The 20357-nt window shown below is 38.5% G+C and overlaps 5 protein-coding genes across 5 annotated transcripts; 3 read left to right on the plus strand and 2 right to left on the minus strand.

Moving 5' to 3' along the window:
* Positions 1 to 79: 79 nt before the first annotated feature.
* kti12 (KTI12 chromatin associated homolog) lies at positions 80 to 4839 on the plus strand. Its single transcript, XM_083916585.1, has 9 exons — positions 80 to 280; positions 1449 to 1500; positions 1586 to 1638; positions 1734 to 1789; positions 1876 to 1955; positions 2129 to 2288; positions 2410 to 2472; positions 3910 to 3978; positions 4636 to 4839. Exons 1-9 carry the CDS (start codon positions 130 to 132, stop codon positions 4777 to 4779), a joined length of 828 nt encoding a protein of 275 aa, XP_083772711.1. The 5' UTR covers positions 80 to 129; the 3' UTR covers positions 4780 to 4839.
* Positions 4840 to 5821: 982 nt separating this feature from the next.
* On the minus strand, positions 5822 to 7197 carry ch25hl1.1 (cholesterol 25-hydroxylase like 1, tandem duplicate 1; the record flags this gene model as incomplete). The annotated part of the gene is made up of 1 exon (XM_083916425.1): positions 5822 to 7197. The coding sequence occupies exon 1, from the start codon at positions 6653 to 6655 to the stop codon at positions 5822 to 5824; it is 834 nt and encodes a 277-aa protein (XP_083772551.1). The 5' UTR covers positions 6656 to 7197.
* A 205-nt stretch (positions 7198 to 7402) lies between these two features.
* LOC310949523 (uncharacterized protein) lies at positions 7403 to 12278 on the minus strand. Its single transcript, XM_083917000.1, has 12 exons — positions 12233 to 12278; positions 11097 to 11714; positions 10320 to 10379; positions 10161 to 10213; positions 9933 to 10077; positions 9459 to 9823; positions 9139 to 9367; positions 8889 to 9003; positions 8594 to 8711; positions 8378 to 8489; positions 8067 to 8179; positions 7403 to 7936 (listed from the first exon to the last, which is right to left on the minus strand). The coding sequence occupies exons 2-12, from the start codon at positions 11703 to 11705 to the stop codon at positions 7867 to 7869; spliced, it is 1989 nt and encodes a 662-aa protein (XP_083773126.1). The 5' UTR covers positions 11706 to 11714; positions 12233 to 12278; the 3' UTR covers positions 7403 to 7866.
* A 1305-nt stretch (positions 12279 to 13583) lies between these two features.
* Positions 13584 to 14417, plus strand: ch25hl1.2 (cholesterol 25-hydroxylase like 1, tandem duplicate 2; the record flags this gene model as incomplete). Its single annotated transcript, XM_083917392.1, has 1 exon — positions 13584 to 14417. The coding sequence occupies one exon, from the start codon at positions 13584 to 13586 to the stop codon at positions 14415 to 14417; it is 834 nt and encodes a 277-aa protein (XP_083773518.1).
* Positions 14418 to 15838: 1421 nt separating this feature from the next.
* Positions 15839 to 20129, plus strand: tspan3a (tetraspanin 3a). The gene is made up of 7 exons (XM_083915979.1): positions 15839 to 16001; positions 17680 to 17871; positions 18222 to 18296; positions 18433 to 18534; positions 18662 to 18814; positions 18924 to 19007; positions 19441 to 20129. The coding sequence occupies exons 1-7, from the start codon at positions 15939 to 15941 to the stop codon at positions 19531 to 19533; spliced, it is 762 nt and encodes a 253-aa protein (XP_083772105.1). The 5' UTR covers positions 15839 to 15938; the 3' UTR covers positions 19534 to 20129.
* The last annotated feature ends 228 nt before the right edge of the window (positions 20130 to 20357 follow it).

Here is a 20357-nt window from a genome sequence, read left to right on the forward strand (position 1 = left end):
ATTTTAAAATAGCTAGCTCTGTGGCGCCTCCTATGGGTCGTCGTTATAGCAACAGTAATCATATCCGGGTGAAAGTGGCAACATGCTTTGTTTTCATTAAGCTAACTCAGTCAGTTAGTTTACGTAGTTATGCCTCTAATACTGATGTGTGGTTACCCCTGTAGTGGTAAAACACGACGGGCAGAAGAACTGAAGGTGTGTTTTGAGGGCAACACTGACCGAAAGGTACATATCGTGAGAGACGGAGCACTGGGCGTGGACAAAAACACCGTGTACGCAGGCAAGTTAAGCTCATGCTCGCTGGCTAACGAACCGGTTCGCTATAAAGACAACATCTTATTAAATCGCCTTTTTTCTGTAGCGTCGTAACTGCGGGTTCACCGCCGATTCAAAATGCTTCATGCTGAGTGTTTCATTCTTGTATTTCGGAGTTTGTGTGTTTATCGAGGGTCTGGCCGACATTAATTTAATGGTATTTTCAGTGAAGTTTGGCGTGCACACATCATCACTGTCCTATGATGGAGGCTTTCCCCATTAAACAGCATTTAGTTGTTAAACTGCACACAACTGGACCAAACTACCTGCAGAGCAGAACTGAGCCCTTACTGGGAGCACTTTTAATCCAGGTTACAAACATTACTCTTTTCATGTGCGTATAGCTAAACTATATTTAATAACTTTAAACTTATCTATTTTATTTTACTTTTCTATTCTTCTTTTCTCATTTGCTCCCCTAACTGTGTTTTTTTTTAATTTTTTTTTAATTTTTTTTATGCTGTTTAAAAAAAATGTTTTGTCTTTATGTAAAGCACATTGAGTCGCCTTGGTATGATATGCGCTATATACTGTAAATAAAGATGCCTTGCCTTTTTAGTTTATTTGTATTGCACCTTTTAACCGCAAGGTCATTCAAAGTGCTTTACATAAAACGTTAAAAGCGTTGGAAAGAAACATATAAAACGATTTTTCGATATAAAATGACATTCAGATAAAATAATTACAAAACTAAATAATAGTCGATATTATTTTACTGGGTATTACGTTTTCATTTTCTCATCACAATTCAAAAAAATCCTGATATCAGCAACAACAGTCAAATAATCTGTTGACTGATCAAATGAAATGGTGATTCAAATTCACTGGTGATTATTACTCAAATGTGAAAATTGCCTGTCTTTCATTCTTTCAGGCAGTTTTTCAAACAGTCAAGATGTCAAGCAAGATGTTAACTGTGGCACGGCGTGTTTCACCTATTTTCTTTTTTACAAGTTTAATTGATTAATCAAGAAAATCACTGGCAAATTAATTGGCCGTGATAGGAATATGTGTTAGTTGCAAGTGTCACACCTTCTGTTGTTTGGTGTCACAATCACAAAGAAGACAAGGTTCCCTCGGAGGAATTTCTGCATACTCCTGCTGTAATTGAAACCTTGTTTGATATTTTGCAGATTCCCAAAAGGAAAAAAATGTCAGAGCATCTCTGAAAGCTGAAGTAGAGAGGTGGGGTTTTCAGATTTCAGTTTTCTGGACTAGTTTCATCAGTGATTTTCGACTGCTCCATTTAAACCTTTTTTTATTTGTTTAGGAAAGTCAGCAAGGACGACATTGTAATTTTGGATTCATTAAATTACATAAAAGGTAAATCTTGCTAACAATATTGTGCAATGCAGATGCCGTGTTACAAACATAGGATTTGTTCATGTGTTTACCTTTAAAGTTGAAATACCTTACAGGCTACCGCTATGAACTGTTCTGTCTCACCAAACATGCACAGACACCACACTGTCTAGTAAGTATACTAGATAACTAATGGATTTTTAATATCTAAAAAAAATAGTCACACAAGTCAAAATCTTATGCTTTATTTTGATGAAGGTATACTGTTTGACGTCAGATGAAGTGAGCTCAACGTGGAATACCAACAGAGATGCTGCTGAGCGGTACACCCAGGACATGTGAGTAAGAAGCCTCCTACATATAGAACAGGTGCATGCCAGTCACCTGTTAGGATCTGTATTTACCTTTGGATAGGATGTTAAAAATACCTTTAGTCCGTCATAGTAAAAAATGAACACTGTGTAGTTATTTTTGTTTTTATTCTGCCTGACATCTTGTTTGTCTTTTGTAGCTTTGATGAGTTAGTGCTGAGATTTGAAGCTCCAGACTCCAGAAACCGATGGGACAGTCCTCTCTTCACCGTCCTGAGAGATGACACGCTTCCATATGAAGCCATTTCTGATGCACTTTTCAAAAGAAAAGCACCCCCACCTAACCAGTCTACACAGAGCGTAAGCAACATACACATGCTGTTATTTTTTTGTTTGTTGTTTTACAAGCATACAGTATTTAATAGATGCTATATTTTTGACTATCTGATGGTAATAAACTGTTTTTTTTTTTTCTCTGCAGCAACCATTGTCATCTTCAAACTTCTTATACGAGTTGGACAAGATCACACAAGACGTGTTAATGGTAGGTCTTCATATGTCCTTTTAAAATGTCATTCAGAAATTTCTCCTGGAATACTGTTTTCCCTGTAACCAGTTGTCTTTTGAGTCATGTCATATTTTAAGATCACCAAAGTGAGAGTTGGTCCATTATTCTAATCTGAGCAAGCTTGACACAGATTGACCCTATTTTGATGCAGTTGGTATTGTTAAGTTAGCTATGAAAGTATGATGACACAGTAAATGAGATTTTAAATGACTGTATTTAAGTGAAAGGAGAGGGACATTTATAGTCTTCACAGGGAGGAACATTCAAATGCTTTATCAGGATCTACCACAGTTTTTAAAATAACTCCTTTACTCTTTGAAAGCAGTTTTTATTTAGTCTGTTTGCTGTTAGCCAATTAGAAATCACCTGCTGTGTTCCCTTAATATTCTATTGAGAGTTCACATTTTAACCATTTTTGCACAAATTCCCTGTAAATTAAATTAATAATAAGTAGTAGTATGAGTAGAACAAGTACTCTAATTTGATTCATCAGTCCCTTTAATTCTTATTTTGCAGATCCAGCATTGCTGATCTAAAACTTCCTACAAACCAAATCAATCAATCATTCAATCAATATCCTTTATTTAACCAGGCAAAAAACTCATTGAGATTAAAACTTATTTTCCAAGAGTGACCTGGCCAAGACGGCAGCACAAAAGCAGAATGGTTACACACAAGACATAAATAAAATACAATACTACCAAAAAAACTGGCATTACAAGATTACACAGGGCAATCACAAGATCCAATTGAGCTTATTTCTGTCTGTCTTGAACTCCCCCAGAGTTATGAGATGAGTCAATTTCAAGTCCTTCTGCACATCGTTCCAGGTAGACAGGATAGAAAATTGAAAAGCCTTTTTGCCCAGTTCAGTTCTGACTCTGGGGACCTGCATCTCTATGATGTCCTGAGAACACAGGCCATATCAGCTGAGGTTTCTACACCTGTATAAACATTAATATGTAGGCAGAAGTCCAAGAATAGATTTCTAAATAAAAGTCAGCCGGTGAGAGAGTCTACGGACGTACAAAGATACCTTCAACCAGTAATAAAACGCAATGTACAGTGGTATACAGTATCCAATTTCCTTAATCAAGAGCGTTCATAAAAAGCAGGTCTCCATAGTCCAACAAGGGTTAAAAAGTTGTGGTGATCAAATGTGTTCTGACTTGCCATGAAACACATGATTTATTTCTAATAAAAACAGAAACCCAATTTCAACTTCAGCTTAGAAACAAGTTTCTCGATGTGCAGTTTGAAGGACAGGTTCTCATCAGTTAGAATGCCTAAGTATTTATAAGATGTGACCATTTTAAAGAAAAGCACATGAGGAGTGCTATTTGCCTATTTGTTAGAATAAACACTACTTCCTGTGTTTAAATGTTTTTGATTAAGGTCATTTAATATTTCCAGGCAATTTTTAATGCACAGAAGACAAGTGTTCCCGGGGATCTCATACCGGTTCCAGGAGCTACAGAGAAGATATCCTTTTCATACATTAACATGTCCACATTTTTATTTGAAACACACTTTTTGAATAATTCTTTCACAGGTTCTGGTAGTTGTCTTTTTCATGTGAGATGTCACAAGTCCAGGTATCAGTGATCTTTCACAACTGTCTGAAATGTTTATTACCTCCTGTTAATTTGTGCTAAGGAGTAATATTCCCTCAGCAGCAGGAGGCAAAGCACTCTACATCAAATGACTTGTTTGAAGGAGAAGGTGGATGAATGCATGTCCATCAAAGAACTTTAAATGAAAGGCACAGCAGCCAATCACTGTTAAAGGTCTTGCCCGTAATAACATAGTGTGGGATAGGTATTGGGGGAGAGAGAAGCCAAATGACGTAGATTAGTGGATTTTTATTGGCCACTGCACTGTCAGACCTTCTCGGAATTAAACACTTTGATTTTCTCCTTTTGAACGTGCCAGTCAAGGCAGAAACTTACTTAAAAGTACACAAGGTCAACCTTTTTAATGACAGGTGCATCACTCGGAATGACGTCAGTAACATTCAGTACTTTGTGTTGTTCTCCATAAAGGTTGAGATGTGATAATGTGACCTTCAGATACTTTGAGGCAAATGTTCTGTTTTTATGTGAAAACTTGTCCTGAAATGTCCTTAACGTGATGGTAAACATCAAGCTCACCAGGAGCATCAACATGGCAGAGCTGAGGAAATTACGGCGCCAGTTCATCAGCTACACCAAGATGCACCCAACAGAGAACTCCGGACACATTTCTAACATGTTTGTGCAGTATTTAAATAGGAGTCTTCACTGACGTTTTAGCATTTGTTTGATTTTTTTACTCTCTGGGGCAAAATAAATATATTTAAATATTTGTTGCATCCTTGTGTGTTATTACCATGCCACTTTTGAGTGATTCAGGTTTGTTTTAAATGACAGAGCACCAGAATACAAATTACAGTCATATGCAATACTTAACACTTCTGGACACAACAATTTTAACAGATGTGAAGCCAAAGCTAAACCTTTCTGGGGAAAACCAAAAGAAGGACACAGACACAAAAAATTGTATCTATTCAGGTGCATTTACGCTGTGTTTCCAAAGCTTTCAGCCGCATCTTACGGCCTTTAGCAGATGGAGATGTGTAGTTGTCATGTTGTCAAGATAAAACACCAATCTTTTGTCAAACTGCCATTTTGCCATATGTTTTTTAATACTAAATATGGTTTCTGGCCTCAATGTGCCTTTGTAGTATCCCATTAGTTGTATTTCCTTGCAATCAGGTCAGTCTTGCACACTTTAAGTTAAAGCTCAGCACTTTCTCAAGTATGGGTTTCCTTAATTCCCCTTGTATTGTATTTGACCTCTTGGTGACAAGCCCGACAAACAGTACTTGGCTTTCTTGCTCAAAAGCTTCTTATTGCTTTGTCGGATTTGTAAGCAAAATATTGCTGAGTAAGGTTCTTTCAAAGATTCTGTTATGTAAGAAGATTGTGAGAAAAGCAAGAACAGGAAGTTTACTGGAATGCTAGCAAATTAACAAAGTGCTGATTACAACTTGCGTGCATGCATGGAGAATAATGTGCTGAATGTGTCGACGTGCAGGACTTTGACTTATACCACCAATAGAAACAATAGTGCGAGAATTTTTGTAAACAATGATTTTATTGAATGTGAAGCCATAAAAAATACTTTAACAAATTTTACCTCAAAGACAAGCAGAAAAAAAGAAATGTAGTGCTAAAAAATGAAAAGTAATGTAAAAATAATGGATTGCAAATGTGACAGTGCTAAAATAATTGACGATAACTTCTGAAGAAAAATCACTAAACATGCAGTATTTACAGAATTGCATTCACTTCATTATAGTCTTTTTCTTCAGAGGAACAGCAGTGCCAAATATTCTGTCCCAGTGGCTGAAGAAAGGCGCGTAGTTGCTGCTCGGCTTCTGGTGGTGCATGTCGTGAGCCGGTGCACCGCCCAGCAGACCAAACGGCACCAGGTGGTTGAGGCTCCACGGCAGGTCATAGCCTATGTGATCTTCCACAGACATCCAGATACTGAAAACTGTGACGCACCATGTGGTCAATGGATGGCACTTTAAAAGAATTGGGTCCTGGTTGCTCCAAAGTCCGACAGTCATCAGTTCTGGGATGCTGAGCTGCTCGGTGGACCAAGAAAAAGGCGCCATGTACTCATGGTGGATTGCATGAATCCACCTGTAAAGCTGTGAATGCTTGTGATGAATAAAATGCCAAATATAGTACTGCGTGTCAAAGACGAGAAGTATAGCCAGTCCATCAATGAATACCTCATACAGAGTAGGAGCATCCTGGGGCAATATTGGTGTAGGCAGTATGAACATGCCAATTATGACAGCTGGCAGAACAAAGAATATGTGGTTATAGAGCGCTGTCATGAAGCTCTTAGCCATCATTCCCAATGTTGGCCGCCTGTCTGGCTGGATCTTGTACTGATAGAATAAAGGCACTCTTTCTCCCAACAAGTCCAGTGCAGCAAAAGGTATGCTGAAGAAGAAATAGCTGGAGAAGGCGAGCAGGATGGGGAAAAAAGGAGATGAGACGAGAGGCAGGTGGTGACAAAGCAAATAATCCCAGAATGGTTGCAGCAGACGGTCCGAGGCCATGGCGGGCAGGACCTGCAGAGGCAACTCACTGATGTTCGACATCTCACTGCGGTATCACTAAAGGCTGCTGCCAGTCTCAGGATCGGGGCAAAGTTCTGCCTTTATATAGTGGAGTTCAACAGAAGGGGCTTTTCTCTCAGTCAGAACAGACCAGCAGCACCCCTCCAGGCCCCCCCCCCCCACAGCAGCTCAGTGTCGACAAACAGACCTTCACAAGCAGATTAACAAAACCATTCAGGAACATGCATCAGACACAACACATTGATAAGCGTTACACTGTACAACCAGTACGAGGTTAAATTGAATGCATGGAAGAGAAGAGGACTATTTTTTTGTAAACGTGAAATATGCCCCAAACAGTTCTGTTTTTATAATCTCAATTGCAGAATAAACTTCATTTTGTTTTACAGAACTGTCTCAACATCTTATATTAAACCACAGCTTATTTCAGCGTTGATGAAATTGTTACATCATGGTGTTTCAATACAGAAAAGGAGAGTTATCTGAATGTTTTATGGAACTCCTCGAAACCTTGCGCTGATCACTACATTTAGTATTGCAGTCCGAATAACCTAAAGCAGGGTTTACCTCTTTTCTTACACTGTTAATTCTCCTTATAATAGAAAATGTATTTGTAATGTATTATTATTATTTATTACATATGAGAAATGTGTGAGTTTTATACAAACTCGTAAGTCATCTAATTCAAACCACACTAAATAACCAGGCTTCAAACTATTAACATCACAATCACACTGAATGATCATAACAACATGATTTATTGGAGAAAATGTGCAATAATTTCATTGAAATCATGTATCAAATCATGTATTTTTTTTCACCACATGAAGCTCATTCAATGCTGGCTTCTACTTCATTAGCTGAATATGGGCGTTCACTAATGTTAGACCAAACATTTTTGGGACAGTCCCCGTAAAACTATTATATCATTGCTGTCAAACTCTCTGCTGCTGTCCGTTGTTCAGTATGAACCGATGAAACCCTCCTCCACCCAGATTCACCTCCAGTCTCCATCACACCCAGTCCTACTCCATATCTCATCATCCAGATCTTCAGCCAACTCTCTAGACCGTCTAAACCCCAGGAGGGAATATTCCAAAACTGATCATATCATCATCATCTCCCCCCTTAATATACTATGTCACAGTGGGGTCTAAACGCAAAGACACTGCACAATTGACTGTGCACCATGTAATGTATTCTTCACTCTTATGAAGTCTCTCCTGATTGAACTACTTCTTTACACTGACGGCCTTCCTTGAAACCGTTTTGTTCGTATTTGCGTATTTTTGTCGATCGTTTCTGAAAAGAAATAAAAAACAAACCTTTTAACCACTTCAAAAGTACATATTTTTTTAATGAATACAACTACTGCTTATGTTTTAAATTATAAATAACTAAGCCAGATAGGCTTCAGTGTCGTAAGATGTACCTGCACATTTTGATTTTGTTTCTACATCCCAGTCCTCCCTCCCAGTGGCTGCTCCGTGCACCTCTTGTCATCATGCTTCCACAGCTGATGCAAGGTTTTCCGTTGCCGTATGGCTGCAAAAACAAACAACGTAGGGATTGAAATTTAAAAAACGTTTCTATTCAGACGCAAAGTCTAACAACAGCCTTAGTCAGTCTGAATAAGAGTACAATCAATTTCCCTTTGGATGAAGAAAAGTTTTGCTTATCTTAATTCATCTTATCTCCATGGCTAAAACGTAATGGCCTCAGCCTTTCAAGTGTTTAGCTCACCTGTTCTTTGGCACAGTAGCCGCAGATCATCCTGGTGGCCAGTTCCATGGGGTGGTCCTGGTCCTCATCATGGCACGCATCACAGGGGTAAGCCCGGCCGCAGCAGGGAAACCTGAGGCAGACAGTGGCACAAAGCTTTCAAAATACTCTGCATGTTCTTCTCAGAGCTTCCATGTCAGGCACGTGAAGAGTGAGTTGACACAAGGATGGCGATACCTTAGCCAGCGATGGCTCTGTCTGTAGTGTTTGCATACTCCTTTTTCTGGCAATGGCTTCCCTTTTTGCACAGCAGGATCCCTTATCATTTTATAATTAACAGCACAGGCACTTTGACCTGCAAAAAGTGGGGGAGAAAAAACAAATTCTCATATTTAAAAGGTTTTAATGCACTGTGCAGTTTTTTAAATAACAATGTGAGGTAACATTGGTGAGAGAGCCAACTGTGGCAATTTGTTGTTGTACGATCTTAAACCTTTGATCCTTTTGATAGCAAATGTAGGTGAGCGCTGACCTGTTTTGTTGGTACGTGGCTGAATGTACTGGAATCTTGTGCTCTCAGCCAGAATACTGAGTTTGCAGTGGCAGTGTTCACAATTAAACTCCTTTGTTTGACCATAGGAAAGGTTCTGATGAACAATTAAAGACAACAAAAGCAATTTCAGAGAAGGCCAGTCATTCTAGTGACATTTCACACTGCTGAATTTTTAAAAAACAACAGATGTACAGTACACTACCATGTTAAGCAGAACATATCTCCTCACCTGCAGAGGGCCCTCCTGAGAGCAGCTTAGGCAGCCCACAATGAGTTCACAGTCCTGAAGTACAAAGTCCACAGGTGCAGCATTGTGAAGGTCCAGGTATCCCAGGACATCACTGTAATGGTGCAGCATGCAGGGCCTGAACGCAGCATTGATGCTGGCACTGCACTTTTCACACTGAGCCGTGCAGGCTGTCCTTCCTGTTAGTGTCAGGTCTGCAGTCACCTTACACCTGCAGAAAGTACACAAACACTTAAGCATGTCTTTCTTTTTAAACACTCTAGTTTGTTATATGGATGTGACATGAAACTCTTTTTCCTTACCTGTTACATTGCAGACAAACGGTGATTTGTTGGGCCACTAAGGTGGCTGTATTTTCCCCCAGCCTCAATCCCAGCAGCTTCACCTCTGTGCCTCTGCGGGGATCACTGATCTTAATGTTCTCCACCAGATGACTGGCTTCCTCCTCCTCATCACAACCCGGACCCTCTTGCTGCACTAACATCCCTTCCTCCATTGATCTCTCGCCCTCAGTCTTTTCTGGTTGTCCTTCATCACTGACGTCCTCCTTTGCAGCAGTAGTGTCAGATGTATTATTATTCCCAGATTTTTCACACACCGTTGCTTGTAGCTCCTGGTACGATATGAACTGCAATCCAGCTTTTTCTAAATCAATGTCTTTTTTCAACTGCAAAAAGAGAAAATCTTTCAGAATTTACAAAATAAAGCAGTAATTTACAGGTCATTTCAAAAACACACAATTCACAATCTCCTGTTCATGCAGGTCACGGTCTCACCTGCCGGGCTCCTTCAGTGAAAAGCCTCTCCAAACTACGATCAAGCCAGCGAAGAAATGGCCGGAATAGAAGCTCTACCTTTCCCATAAGCTCATTGGTTGCATGCTTGGCTTGAAGCCACTCCAGTGCCGCTTGCTGTACATGTCTACGTAGTCAGAGATTTATATGAATGTCAACACCAATGACTTTAAACATTAAGTGCTCAAAATTAACTGTATATACTTTTACCTTGCCATTAATGGTGGCAGCTCCTGGTCCAATGGTATATCCACTGTGAAAATCTGACAAAACGTATCAAGCTGATGAGAAACTGTTCTTTCTATGTCAACCATTTACTGTATAGTATATTACAGAACCTGAAGTATAAATGGAAGCAGTGGACTTTACCTCCCGGGGGTAATTGTCTGGGAAGCTCACCATGATGTCCACTTCTTTCAGATCAAAAGGCTATAAGTTAAAATTCAGAGTAAGTATACTGATAATAAAGTAGATTTGTTTTCATCTATGTAACCTATCAATCTAAACTATCGAACCAAAGCATGGCAAATGTAAGAAAAGGTGATTAATAAATTATTTACGGAGGAAACTTGTGGATTACAGCTATTATGACGATGCTGAATTGGATCAATATGTCGGTAATATTATTCAGTCTAATTGTTGGCCATATATTTTACCCTGTACTGTATGGAGGCTTAGAAACACCATAGAGGAATTGTGGAATAGAAATTATCTCTTTCTAAATTACTTGTTTTCAAACGAGCAAATCTAATCACCGCCATTTCTCGTAGAACAAATAGGCTTAATTCAATCTCAGTGGTGCAGCTCAATTGATACAAATCCTATTGTATCCTGTACTAATTAGAAATTACACTTTCATGGTAGAGTAAGAGTAGGAATGGTACAAAGAATAGGGGTCTGTTATAATATGGTGTAGGACTTATTGTCTAACTATAAAGAGGTATAATGTAGAGCTCTATGTAAAGTATAATTTAAACAAAGGACTAAGATCCCTATGTGCACAGTTGCACTCAGGTACATAACCAAGAAATCAAATCAAAAAATACAAATACACTCTCTGTATTGATCAGTTAAGGAGAAACTGAGCTGATATGTAGGTGATTTTTTTGGCTCTAGGCTGAGATGAGAAATAAAATTAGTGTTTACCCAGTCTGGATCAGTGGCCTCTACAGTCACTCTGTAATAAGTGACTCTTCCATCACTTCGTTCCTGAATAATCAGCTGGTCTTTGGGAAAACGTTTCATCAACTGCTTGATCTCTGTGTCCCGTAGCTGCTTTACAACAACCTCTGTCAGGTCATGAATCTTGACCTCCTGGAGGACGCTGGGACGGGGTACTGGTGGCATCCTTTGCGCAGGTCTTGGGTAATTTCCAGGAACAAGCTGGTCATCCACTTGGGGGAACTGTGGTGGATGCCAGAAGCGACACCTGTCTTCCATGGTGCAGTGACCTGAGATAAAGTAACGAAAGGGGCGGCGTCCAGCTGCTGGGGCAACCCTTGAGATACTAGTGGGAAGAGTCCTGTGCCCCACATCTCCTCCAGCGACCTCTGAGTTTGGAGATGTGACAGCTGACAAGCTGGGTGTCCTGGCAGCTGTCTTCTCATGAGCTTTGGCATCATCTCTTATGTGTAGGAATTTGCATTTCTTCCCAAAATTGCAGTGTCTTCCTTGAGAGAAGAAGCGACACAGCTGCTGTGTGTGACGCACAGGCTCTGATTCACCCATCATCACTCCCTCACCATCCTCCATCATTATTTACATCTGAATGAATGAAAACAGTAACACAAATAAGATATCTATCTACATTTAGTTATACTACATGGCCAAAAGTATACGGACACGCAAACACTCCTTGTCATGTTACTGCTGGAGCAGCCTCCAGTCAATTACATGGGTTTTGGATTATTGCTGTAGCTAAATGATCTATGTGAAATATCTATGAGGCCATAATTACCCACACGATTTTTGTTTTACGTTACATTTGGCACAACGTCCACTTATAGTCTGTATCATGTATCCTCCTAATAACAGCGAAGTGTTTCTATTTTCTCTCTTATGTTAACCAGCTCAGTGTTTACGATGGACAGATATGCTTAGCTAGCAACACTTTACATACAGTTGATAGTGTTTTGCTAATGTTATTCACGACTTTCAGCTCGAAAGACCTACTGTTGGAAAAAGACACTGCCTCAGATACACACAAGGACCTGCATTAAGTATATTCCGTGTACTAATAAGTTTTAAAAGTGTCAAAAAAGCTTGAAATATCTTCACGTTACCTGTCGCGTGACTGGCTGCTCCGTTACGTGCTACTAGAAACGTAGAACGTTTCAACAACAGAGGACGCAGCCGTTTACGTCATTACGTACGACGGTTGTGGTGTGGCTATAACCGGATGTAACCAAACGATCATATGTTAAGGTTATGAAGATTTCAGTTACAGGCTGTCAAATGGTCCTCTGTTCTATACTGCATATACTTTTTTTGTCGCCGTCAAGAGTTTGGGAGTGTTTTGTGTGTGTTTTTTTGACACTTTTGTTTTTGTTTTGTTTTTCAATTTAGAAATCATTAATACAGATTAAGAACAATCAGATTATCAGCAGAAATAAACGTTGAAACAAATAAGACCAGGGTGCAAATAATACATGTAAAAAATATAGCTAAACAATATATATGAAATAATATTTCAAAACAAATTTCAACATGAATAAACAATGACAACCATAGGAAAACAGTGGACACAGAAAACCATGTAGAGTTAACAAAGAGAGTAAAACAATAAGGCCTGCACCCAAAACCATAGACTGCAGGCTATCATTAATAATATCGTACGATCATTTAGCAAACTTGGATAATTATTAAAATGATCAGAGAAAGAACTCTTTATAACACATCACCTCTAAGCCGGTAACTCGCCTATATGAACTTTCATCTTTATAGTTTTAACTAATACCCCACTCTGTTTAGCTGCTTCATAATAAAACGTTTGTTCAATCGAAATAAAATGTTCTGTTTTCATTACTTATCGTTTTATGAATACTTGCTGTAGAGCATGAAACTGTAATATATTCTGAGACTTGGTTGGTTTGAAATAGGACACTGGTAAAATCTCACCCTCACACAAAACAAACACCAAATATACTGTATATTGTGAATATTTTATTGTACTGTCTGTTATGTTTATTCTGTTTTTGTTGTTATGAAAGAGCAACCTACAGTATATGCTCTCTATGTCTCTCTCTTTGAGCACCTTTTTCTATGTTTGTCTTTCTTTCTTTAAACCACTGAGTGAATAATTCCAGTGTATCTGTGTTAAATGACAAATAAACTCACTAGAACTTGAGCAGAGATCTGGCACTAACAGAGAGTTTGAGAGAGTGAATTAGGATTTAGATTTTTTTTTTTTTCTTTCCATACTGAATAATCTATCATGTAGATAGATACCTGTTACTTGTTACCCCGGGTGTATGAATAATTTGTTGCATTGTTGCACCCAGCTGTCACTTGATACCACACAGTGAAGCAGACACTCATGGGATACAGTCCTTACCATATATGCTGTTTCTGGCTGGAACGTCAACATTTCCTCAGAAATGTATAAGATATTCACCTTGTGATTTTTAATACAGGATGGATCTTGCAGATAGCAGTGTCGATCTTTGGATAAGATGCTTTGGAAACAACTCTTTGCTGCAGCCTCTGTGGGATAGCATGAGGCTCAACTACAGAGACTATTTGAGGTCTCCACTCTTCCCTATTGTTCTGACTGTGTCGTCCTACTTTGTCTTGTGCCTTCCTTTTCTTGTTTGCGACATCATGGGAGACAGGTGGGCATGGGTCCAGCAATTCAAGATCCAACCTAGCCGTCGTCCTACAGCCTCTACACTGCTGCACTGTGCAGGTGTCACCTTGTACAACCATGTGTTTCTTGTGCTCCCAGCATCAGTGGCCCAGTGGGCTTGGAGGCCACCTATGGACTTGCCGGACCTGGCTCCATCCTTGCTGGAGCTGATCGCTGGGGTGATAAGCAACCTCCTGCTCTTTGACTTCCAGTACTTCATCTGGCACCTGCTCCATCACAGGATCCGCTGGCTGTATGTCACTTTCCACGCCATCCATCATAATTACTCATCTCCCTTTGCCTTAGCCACTCAGTGTCTTGGCGGCTGGGAGCTGGTCACAGTGGGCTTTTGGAGCACTCTGAATCCTGTGATCCTGAGATGTCACCTTCTCACCACATGGGCCTTCATGGTGCTACATGTCTACGTTTCTATTGAGGATCACTGTGGCTATGATTTCCCCTGGTCCACATCACGCCTGATACCGTTTGGCATCTATGGAGGGCCCAGCAAACACGATGTTCACCACCAGAAACCCAACACCAATTTTGCACCACACTTTAGCCACTGGGATAAAATATTTGGCACGCATGCTGATTTCAGCTTCTCTACTGCTATGAAATAGAAAGCTTGGTAGCAATAGATCCTACAGTCTATGCTATAGATAGAGATATGTGCTTGCATGTGTCTGTGTTCCCCCCCCAAAGAATCTGGATATTAAAATGTGAAGGAGCGAAAGTTGAAAAGTTGAAAAACTTTTGGCAAAACTGTCAAAATAAGATGTTTTTCCTGTTATCTTTAATTATAATGAGCAAATAAGCTTATATGTTCATTCATTTGCATGTGCAAAATCTAAATAAATGCATCTGTCTCCCAGTGTGTCTTATTTCTTTGATTTTAAAGCGATCCTAAGGTTCGGACATGGTCTACTTATCAATTGTCCACTCTTTACCAGTGTTATCCCAGTGAACAATTTGGGCAGAGGATGTTTACAAAGAGAATAACCTTCAGGGAACGTTTCTTTATGTTTCCCCTAATGTTTCTTTAGTAAACGTTCCCTGCAGGTTACCTGTTGGCTGGGATGTTTTTTCTGGTTTTATTGCATTTATTGCATTGGGACAAAAGGGGTACTATCCTTTAACTGTCTTCATAGCAGTGGAGGGCCATTGGTTATACATAAAATCACGTTATAGCCTGTGTATAAATGTAGTTTTATTGATATAATCCAGGTATATGTATAAATCACAACAATGTGCAAATAGTAATGATTCAGTGATTGCTGAGTCAGGATTGTTATGTTTTCCCTTACTTTATATACCATCTGGATTTGTGTCTCTTGTATTTTTGAGGTCATGTAATCTGACCAGTGTTCCCAGAGCAGTGATACTGGTGGAATTGATACTCAAAAAATGTTTTATTTATAAGGGGACAAGTCGGTAAAAGTCGAATTATATTTCCCACCACTAGATGTCAGAAAAGTGCGCATACTCCAATTGCCCCTTCAGTTGCATTTAAAACACAGTACTTTTATTTAATAGATGATTTGATTTGATTTAACTTTTATTTCAAACATGTAAAAAACAAAAAAGATAAAATAATATTACACAATCCCTTCTCAATAATTCATTCTGAGTTAGTCAAAAGCTTTCTCTGTCATTTTGTATTTTATGCATTTATTCTTCTTTTATTTCAAAACTCAACCAAAACATTTTTTTACCGAACAAGTATCTTACAAAATAACATGTATTTATCATATAAAATATATATATTATAAGTTCTTACCTATTTATTTAATGTAAAAAATATATAAACGTATTAATATGTTCAAAATAAAAATTTATTCAATAGTTTGCATAGGCCTATGTCGAAGGCTTATAGATAACAAAAAAAAATAAATGCATACAGAATATTCTGGTAACTTGACCTTTAAGTATTCACTATATTTCGGGTGGTGAAGTCATTAAAATGTGTGCAGACCACAGATGCAGACGTGCTGTTGTTCTGCTGTTGTGCTGGTGGCGCTGCGTCACCCCAGTGCAGCCGGATCCAGTGACACAGGCTGGGATGAGTGCTGGAGCTGGACATGTCTGAGTAGCAACCTGCTTTATTTTCCAACACGTACAGCGTTCAAACACCCGTGCTGAAGATGGGGCAGTGCGGCATCACGTCTTCAAAGACCGTCCTGGTCTTTTTGAACCTGATATTTTGGGTAAGTTTGGAGGTTTTCTGACAGTTTTAAAACGTGCGTCACTAGTTAGCCGTGAGAAGCTACGTGTTAGCCGTGTGTGCGCCCAGCTGCTCGGCTAAGCTGCTGCTGCTGCACCTCCCGACCTTTGTGTAACCAGGGAGGGATTAGGAAAGACATTACTTAGATATGATTTTTAACGTTTACCGCTAACACGTCATTGTTAAATGAAGCATCTTTCATTGCGTGTCATTGCCTTTGCCTGTTTAAAAAGATGCAGTGTTGCCAGTGTTGGAATGTAACCAAGTACCTGGTACTTGCACCAAAGACATGCTACTTTCTGTTTGAACTCCACCACTAGTTTGATATCTTTAGGCCCAGCTACTATAGTACTTTGCAGATTAAGATTATTAATACAAAAATATAAATCAGCTAATACAATATGACGTGTTATTAAAGGTAAAGTTACCCAACAGTATATAAAGTTGAAAAAAAAACACCTTTACCTATTTTTATGGCTTTACGCCCAGTTCCTACAGTACTTTGCAGATTAAGATTATTAATACAAAAATATAAATCAATTAATGCAACATGATGTATTCTTAAAGGTAAAGCTACCCATCAGTATAAAACGTATTAAAAAAACACCTTTACCTATTTTTATGGCTTTAGGCCCAGTTAGTTACTTTGCAGATTAAGATTATTAACACAAAAATATAAATCAACTAATACAATATGATGCATTCTTAAAGTTAAAGCTTCCCATCAGTATAAAACGTATTAAAAAAAAAACACCTTTACCTATTTTTATGGCTTTAGGCCCAGTTAGTTACTTTGCAGATTAAGATTATTAACACAAAAATAAAAATCCACTAATGCAACATGATGTATTCTTAAAGGTAAAGCTACCCATCAGTATAAAACGTATTGAAAAAAACACCTTTACCTATTTTTATGGCTTTAGGCCCAGTTAGTTACTTTGCAGATTAAGATTATTAACACAAAAATAGAAATCCACTAATGCAACATGATGTATTGAAGTTACCCAGCAGTATATAAAGTAAAAAAACACTTTTACCAGGTACAAAGTGATGTACACATATGCACCGCTGACATTAATTATAATCAAGTCATATTCAGAATCAGAATCAGGTTTATTGCCAGACAATTTTCATTGCAAGGAATTTGACTTGATTTGACAGTGCCTACATAAATATAAACATGAACACAAGCAAAACTAAACATATGGCATTATATACATGAATATTATATATCATTCTGAAATGTGCCATTTTGCATTATGAGTAATTTTGAAGGACATGTTGATGCTAATACTAATGCTAATAGAAGTGCTTATTTGTTGTTTGTCTTTTGTTGATTTTTTCTTTTAAATTGCTTCTAAGTGTTATTTTGTGTTTGTATTATTTTAATGTGTTCAATAAATTGGCTAAATAAATAAAAATGATAGTACCTTTACTTACTTATTTTTAATGCATGACTTTAACTTGGAATAGAGAAGTAAGATATCTGAATATGGCCTACTTCTTGCACCACTCTATGCTGAACCCAGTCACTTAAAAAAAAAAGAAAGTCAAAACCATTTTGTCCCTATTACAATATTTTGTGTTTGGTGGTGTGTTACCACTTGCTTTCCCTCTGTGGATAAGCTTGAGTAAAACTTCGATATTTTTGTCCCCCTCAGGCCGCTGCTGGTATCCTGTGCTATGTTGGAGCCTATGTCTTCATTACATACGATGACTACGATCACTTCTTTGAAGATGTGTACACTCTCATCCCAGCAGTGACCATTATTGCAGTCGGAGCCCTCCTTTTCATTATTGGGCTCATTGGATGCTGCGCTACAGTGAGGGAGAGCTACTGTGGACTTACGACGGTCAGTTAACCAGTTTACAAGTTTAGAAAGATAGATGGGGGGGGGGGGGGGGGTACTGAAGCCCTTGTTTAATAAAGGATTAATCAAAGATGAACTTTGAAACATGAATATAAAACTGGAATTTCAGGATTCATTAGAACAGGGTATTAACACATTTTTAATACCTAATTAGATGTAGCAGAAGTGCAAAACCTCAGAATCAGAAAATGCACAGAAAGCCCATCATTCAAGCCTTTTTTCACAGGTCTAACTAGAACATGGCAAAGTGTCAGACAATCCATTTGTTCCTTACATGCATGGTGCAGGTGTCTGTTGTCTTAGCATCTTAAATGTTGAAATTCAACCCACAGTTTGTCGTCATCCTCCTGCTGGTTTTCATGACGGAAGTGGCAGTGGTGGTTCTTGGATATGTTTACAGAGCAAAGGTGAGAGAGTCAATTTCAAGGCAGTGCATGTTTGTTTTTCTTGACCTTATTTGAGGCGTGTATTCTCAATCACGTTGTACTGTTCAAGAAGATGTGTCATCAAATGTTTACTTTCCGTCTTCTTAACGATTGGCAGGTTGAAAATGAAGTTAATGTTTCAATAAAGAAAGTGTATGATGAGTACAATGGCACCAACAGCAATGCCCAGAGCCGTGCCATCGACTACATTCAGAAACAGGTGAGGTCCTCTGTGTATCTGATACAGTTATATTATTATCCTTTCACCTGTATGTATCTTAAGACTTGCTTTGACTAAGCAAGAAGTTGACAGTAATCGTGACTTTTCATTGTTTTCATTTTCACAGCTTCAGTGTTGTGGGATTCACAATTACTCAGACTGGCAGAATACACACTGGTATGAAGAATCCAAAAACAACAGCGTACCCATCAGCTGTTGTAAGACTACTGTTGGAAGCTGCACAGGGTCCCTCACTCGTCCTCAAGATCTCTACCAAGAAGTAAAACAACCTCTAAATGTGCCAAGTTTTAATACCAAACCTCTCTTATTTCTAAAGAGGAGTGACCGGTTGGAACATATTCTGTGTGTGTGTGTGTGTTTGTTTGTAGGGCTGTGAAGCTCTGGTTGTGAAGAAGCTGAAGGAGATCATGATGTATGTCATCTGGACTGCACTGACATTTGCTGCTATCCAGGTGTGTATCTTTCAAGATACCTTGTTTTGTGGGACATCACCAGTTTTCTGTAGAAATGCTACCAGGTATAGTGCGATCAGTGCACTGTGGACGATTTAGTTCATTTAGATTTTTGTGCATATACATATTTTATTTTAATTTCAGCTTATTTATTCATGTAGCTGAGCCTGAGCTGTAGCTCTGCACCCGACCAAGAAATAGCCAGGCATATAACTCTTCATAAATTAGTTTTTACACTTTGTTTTTTGCATGGATAAAACAAGAGATATAGCATGTTAATTAGCTTGAGAGTTATATAGAAAACTATAATTATTTGGGTCTATTTGTTTTGCGACTCACTGTGGCTATTATACAGATATGTAACTAACTTTTTACATTTTTTCTTTATTACAAAACTAAAAGCATTAATAAAGTGTTTGTCTCTTTCTTCTAGATGCTGGGGATGTTGTGTGCATGTGTCGTGCTGTGCCGCAGAAGCAGAGATCCTGCCTATGAGCTTCTTATTACGGGGGGCACCTATGCGTAAAGTAAACCACACTTCTCACCATAGTGCACACTTTCAGAATGAACGTGTCATTGGTGAGAGCATGAAAAAAATATATTACCACACTAACCTTAAAACACCAACCACACTAAAGTTATATATTTTACCTGCTTTTCCAAAAAAAAAGAAAAAAGCTTTAGACCAAATTCTTTAATGGTCAGTGTGAATGAGATGTAGAAGACATGTTGCTCTGAAGAGGGCACGAGATCATAAAGTTATTCTATGTATGCAGTAAAACGTGGACAGGGTATTTTCCTCATGTTAGTTTGCACTCTGTGGCTTTGAATATTTTATATTTAAATTTGTCCTGTACTTAAATGAAAGACTGTAAATCTCCCCTACTACTACTACTCTTTGATTCTTAAAGGAAAGACCATGTAAGTAGCAAATGTTTTAATCCCCATCATTATGTGGGATTGTCAAGTAGTAATGCATTATTAATTCAAGACACTTTGACATATAGATGTGTGTTTTTGTTTCAACAGTCCACTGATGGTAGTTTTAGACTTTGATTTGCTGATGTGTAGTGATAGCAAGACCCAAGAATGTAAATAAAATGTGAAAAGTTTGAAATGAAATTGGTTTGTTTTCTAATTTGTTTTTTACTCAGAAAACATAAATTTCACATCTTTATTTCCATGAAATGCAATTGCTTCACCAAACGTGATCTTTTCTTTTTTTCTGTCCAGACAAAGCTCATATTAACTGGTGTCTGTCATCGGAAGAACAAATCAATTTGGTCCCAAAAAAGAAAGGTCAAAGTTCAGGGGTTTCCCATGAGGGAGGGGTGTAAGAGGTTCACATAT

The sequence above is a fragment of the Echiichthys vipera genome (genome assembly GCF_963691815.1).
Source record: "Echiichthys vipera genome assembly, chromosome: 7".
Taxonomy (NCBI): domain Eukaryota; kingdom Metazoa; phylum Chordata; class Actinopteri; order Perciformes; family Trachinidae; genus Echiichthys; species Echiichthys vipera.

Coding starts and splice junctions, on each gene's coding strand:
- tspan3a (XM_083915979.1), top strand. CDS start 15,939: ATGGGGCAGTGCGGCATCACGTCTTCAAAGACCGTCCTGGTCTTTTTG. Junction 17,872..18,221: donor GCTACTGTGGACTTACGACG/GTCAGTTAACCA, acceptor TTCAACCCACAG/TTTGTCGTCATCCTCCTGCT. Junction 18,815..18,923: donor CTCAAGATCTCTACCAAGAA/GTAAAACAACCT, acceptor GTTTGTTTGTAG/GGCTGTGAAGCTCTGGTTGT.
- LOC310949523 (XM_083917000.1), bottom strand. CDS start 11,705: ATGATGGAGGATGGTGAGGGAGTGATGATGGGTGAATCAGAGCCTGTG. Junction 10,078..10,160: donor CTGCCACCATTAATGGCAAG/GTAAAAGTATAT, acceptor CTGACTACGTAG/ACATGTACAGCAAGCGGCAC. Junction 9,368..9,458: donor GTTTGTCTGCAATGTAACAG/GTAAGGAAAAAG, acceptor TACTTTCTGCAG/GTGTAAGGTGACTGCAGACC.
- kti12 (XM_083916585.1), top strand. CDS start 130: ATGCCTCTAATACTGATGTGTGGTTACCCCTGTAGTGGTAAAACACGA. Junction 281..1,448: donor CAAAAACACCGTGTACGCAG/GCAAGTTAAGCT, acceptor GATATTTTGCAG/ATTCCCAAAAGGAAAAAAAT. Junction 1,956..2,128: donor GAGCGGTACACCCAGGACAT/GTGAGTAAGAAG, acceptor TGTCTTTTGTAG/CTTTGATGAGTTAGTGCTGA.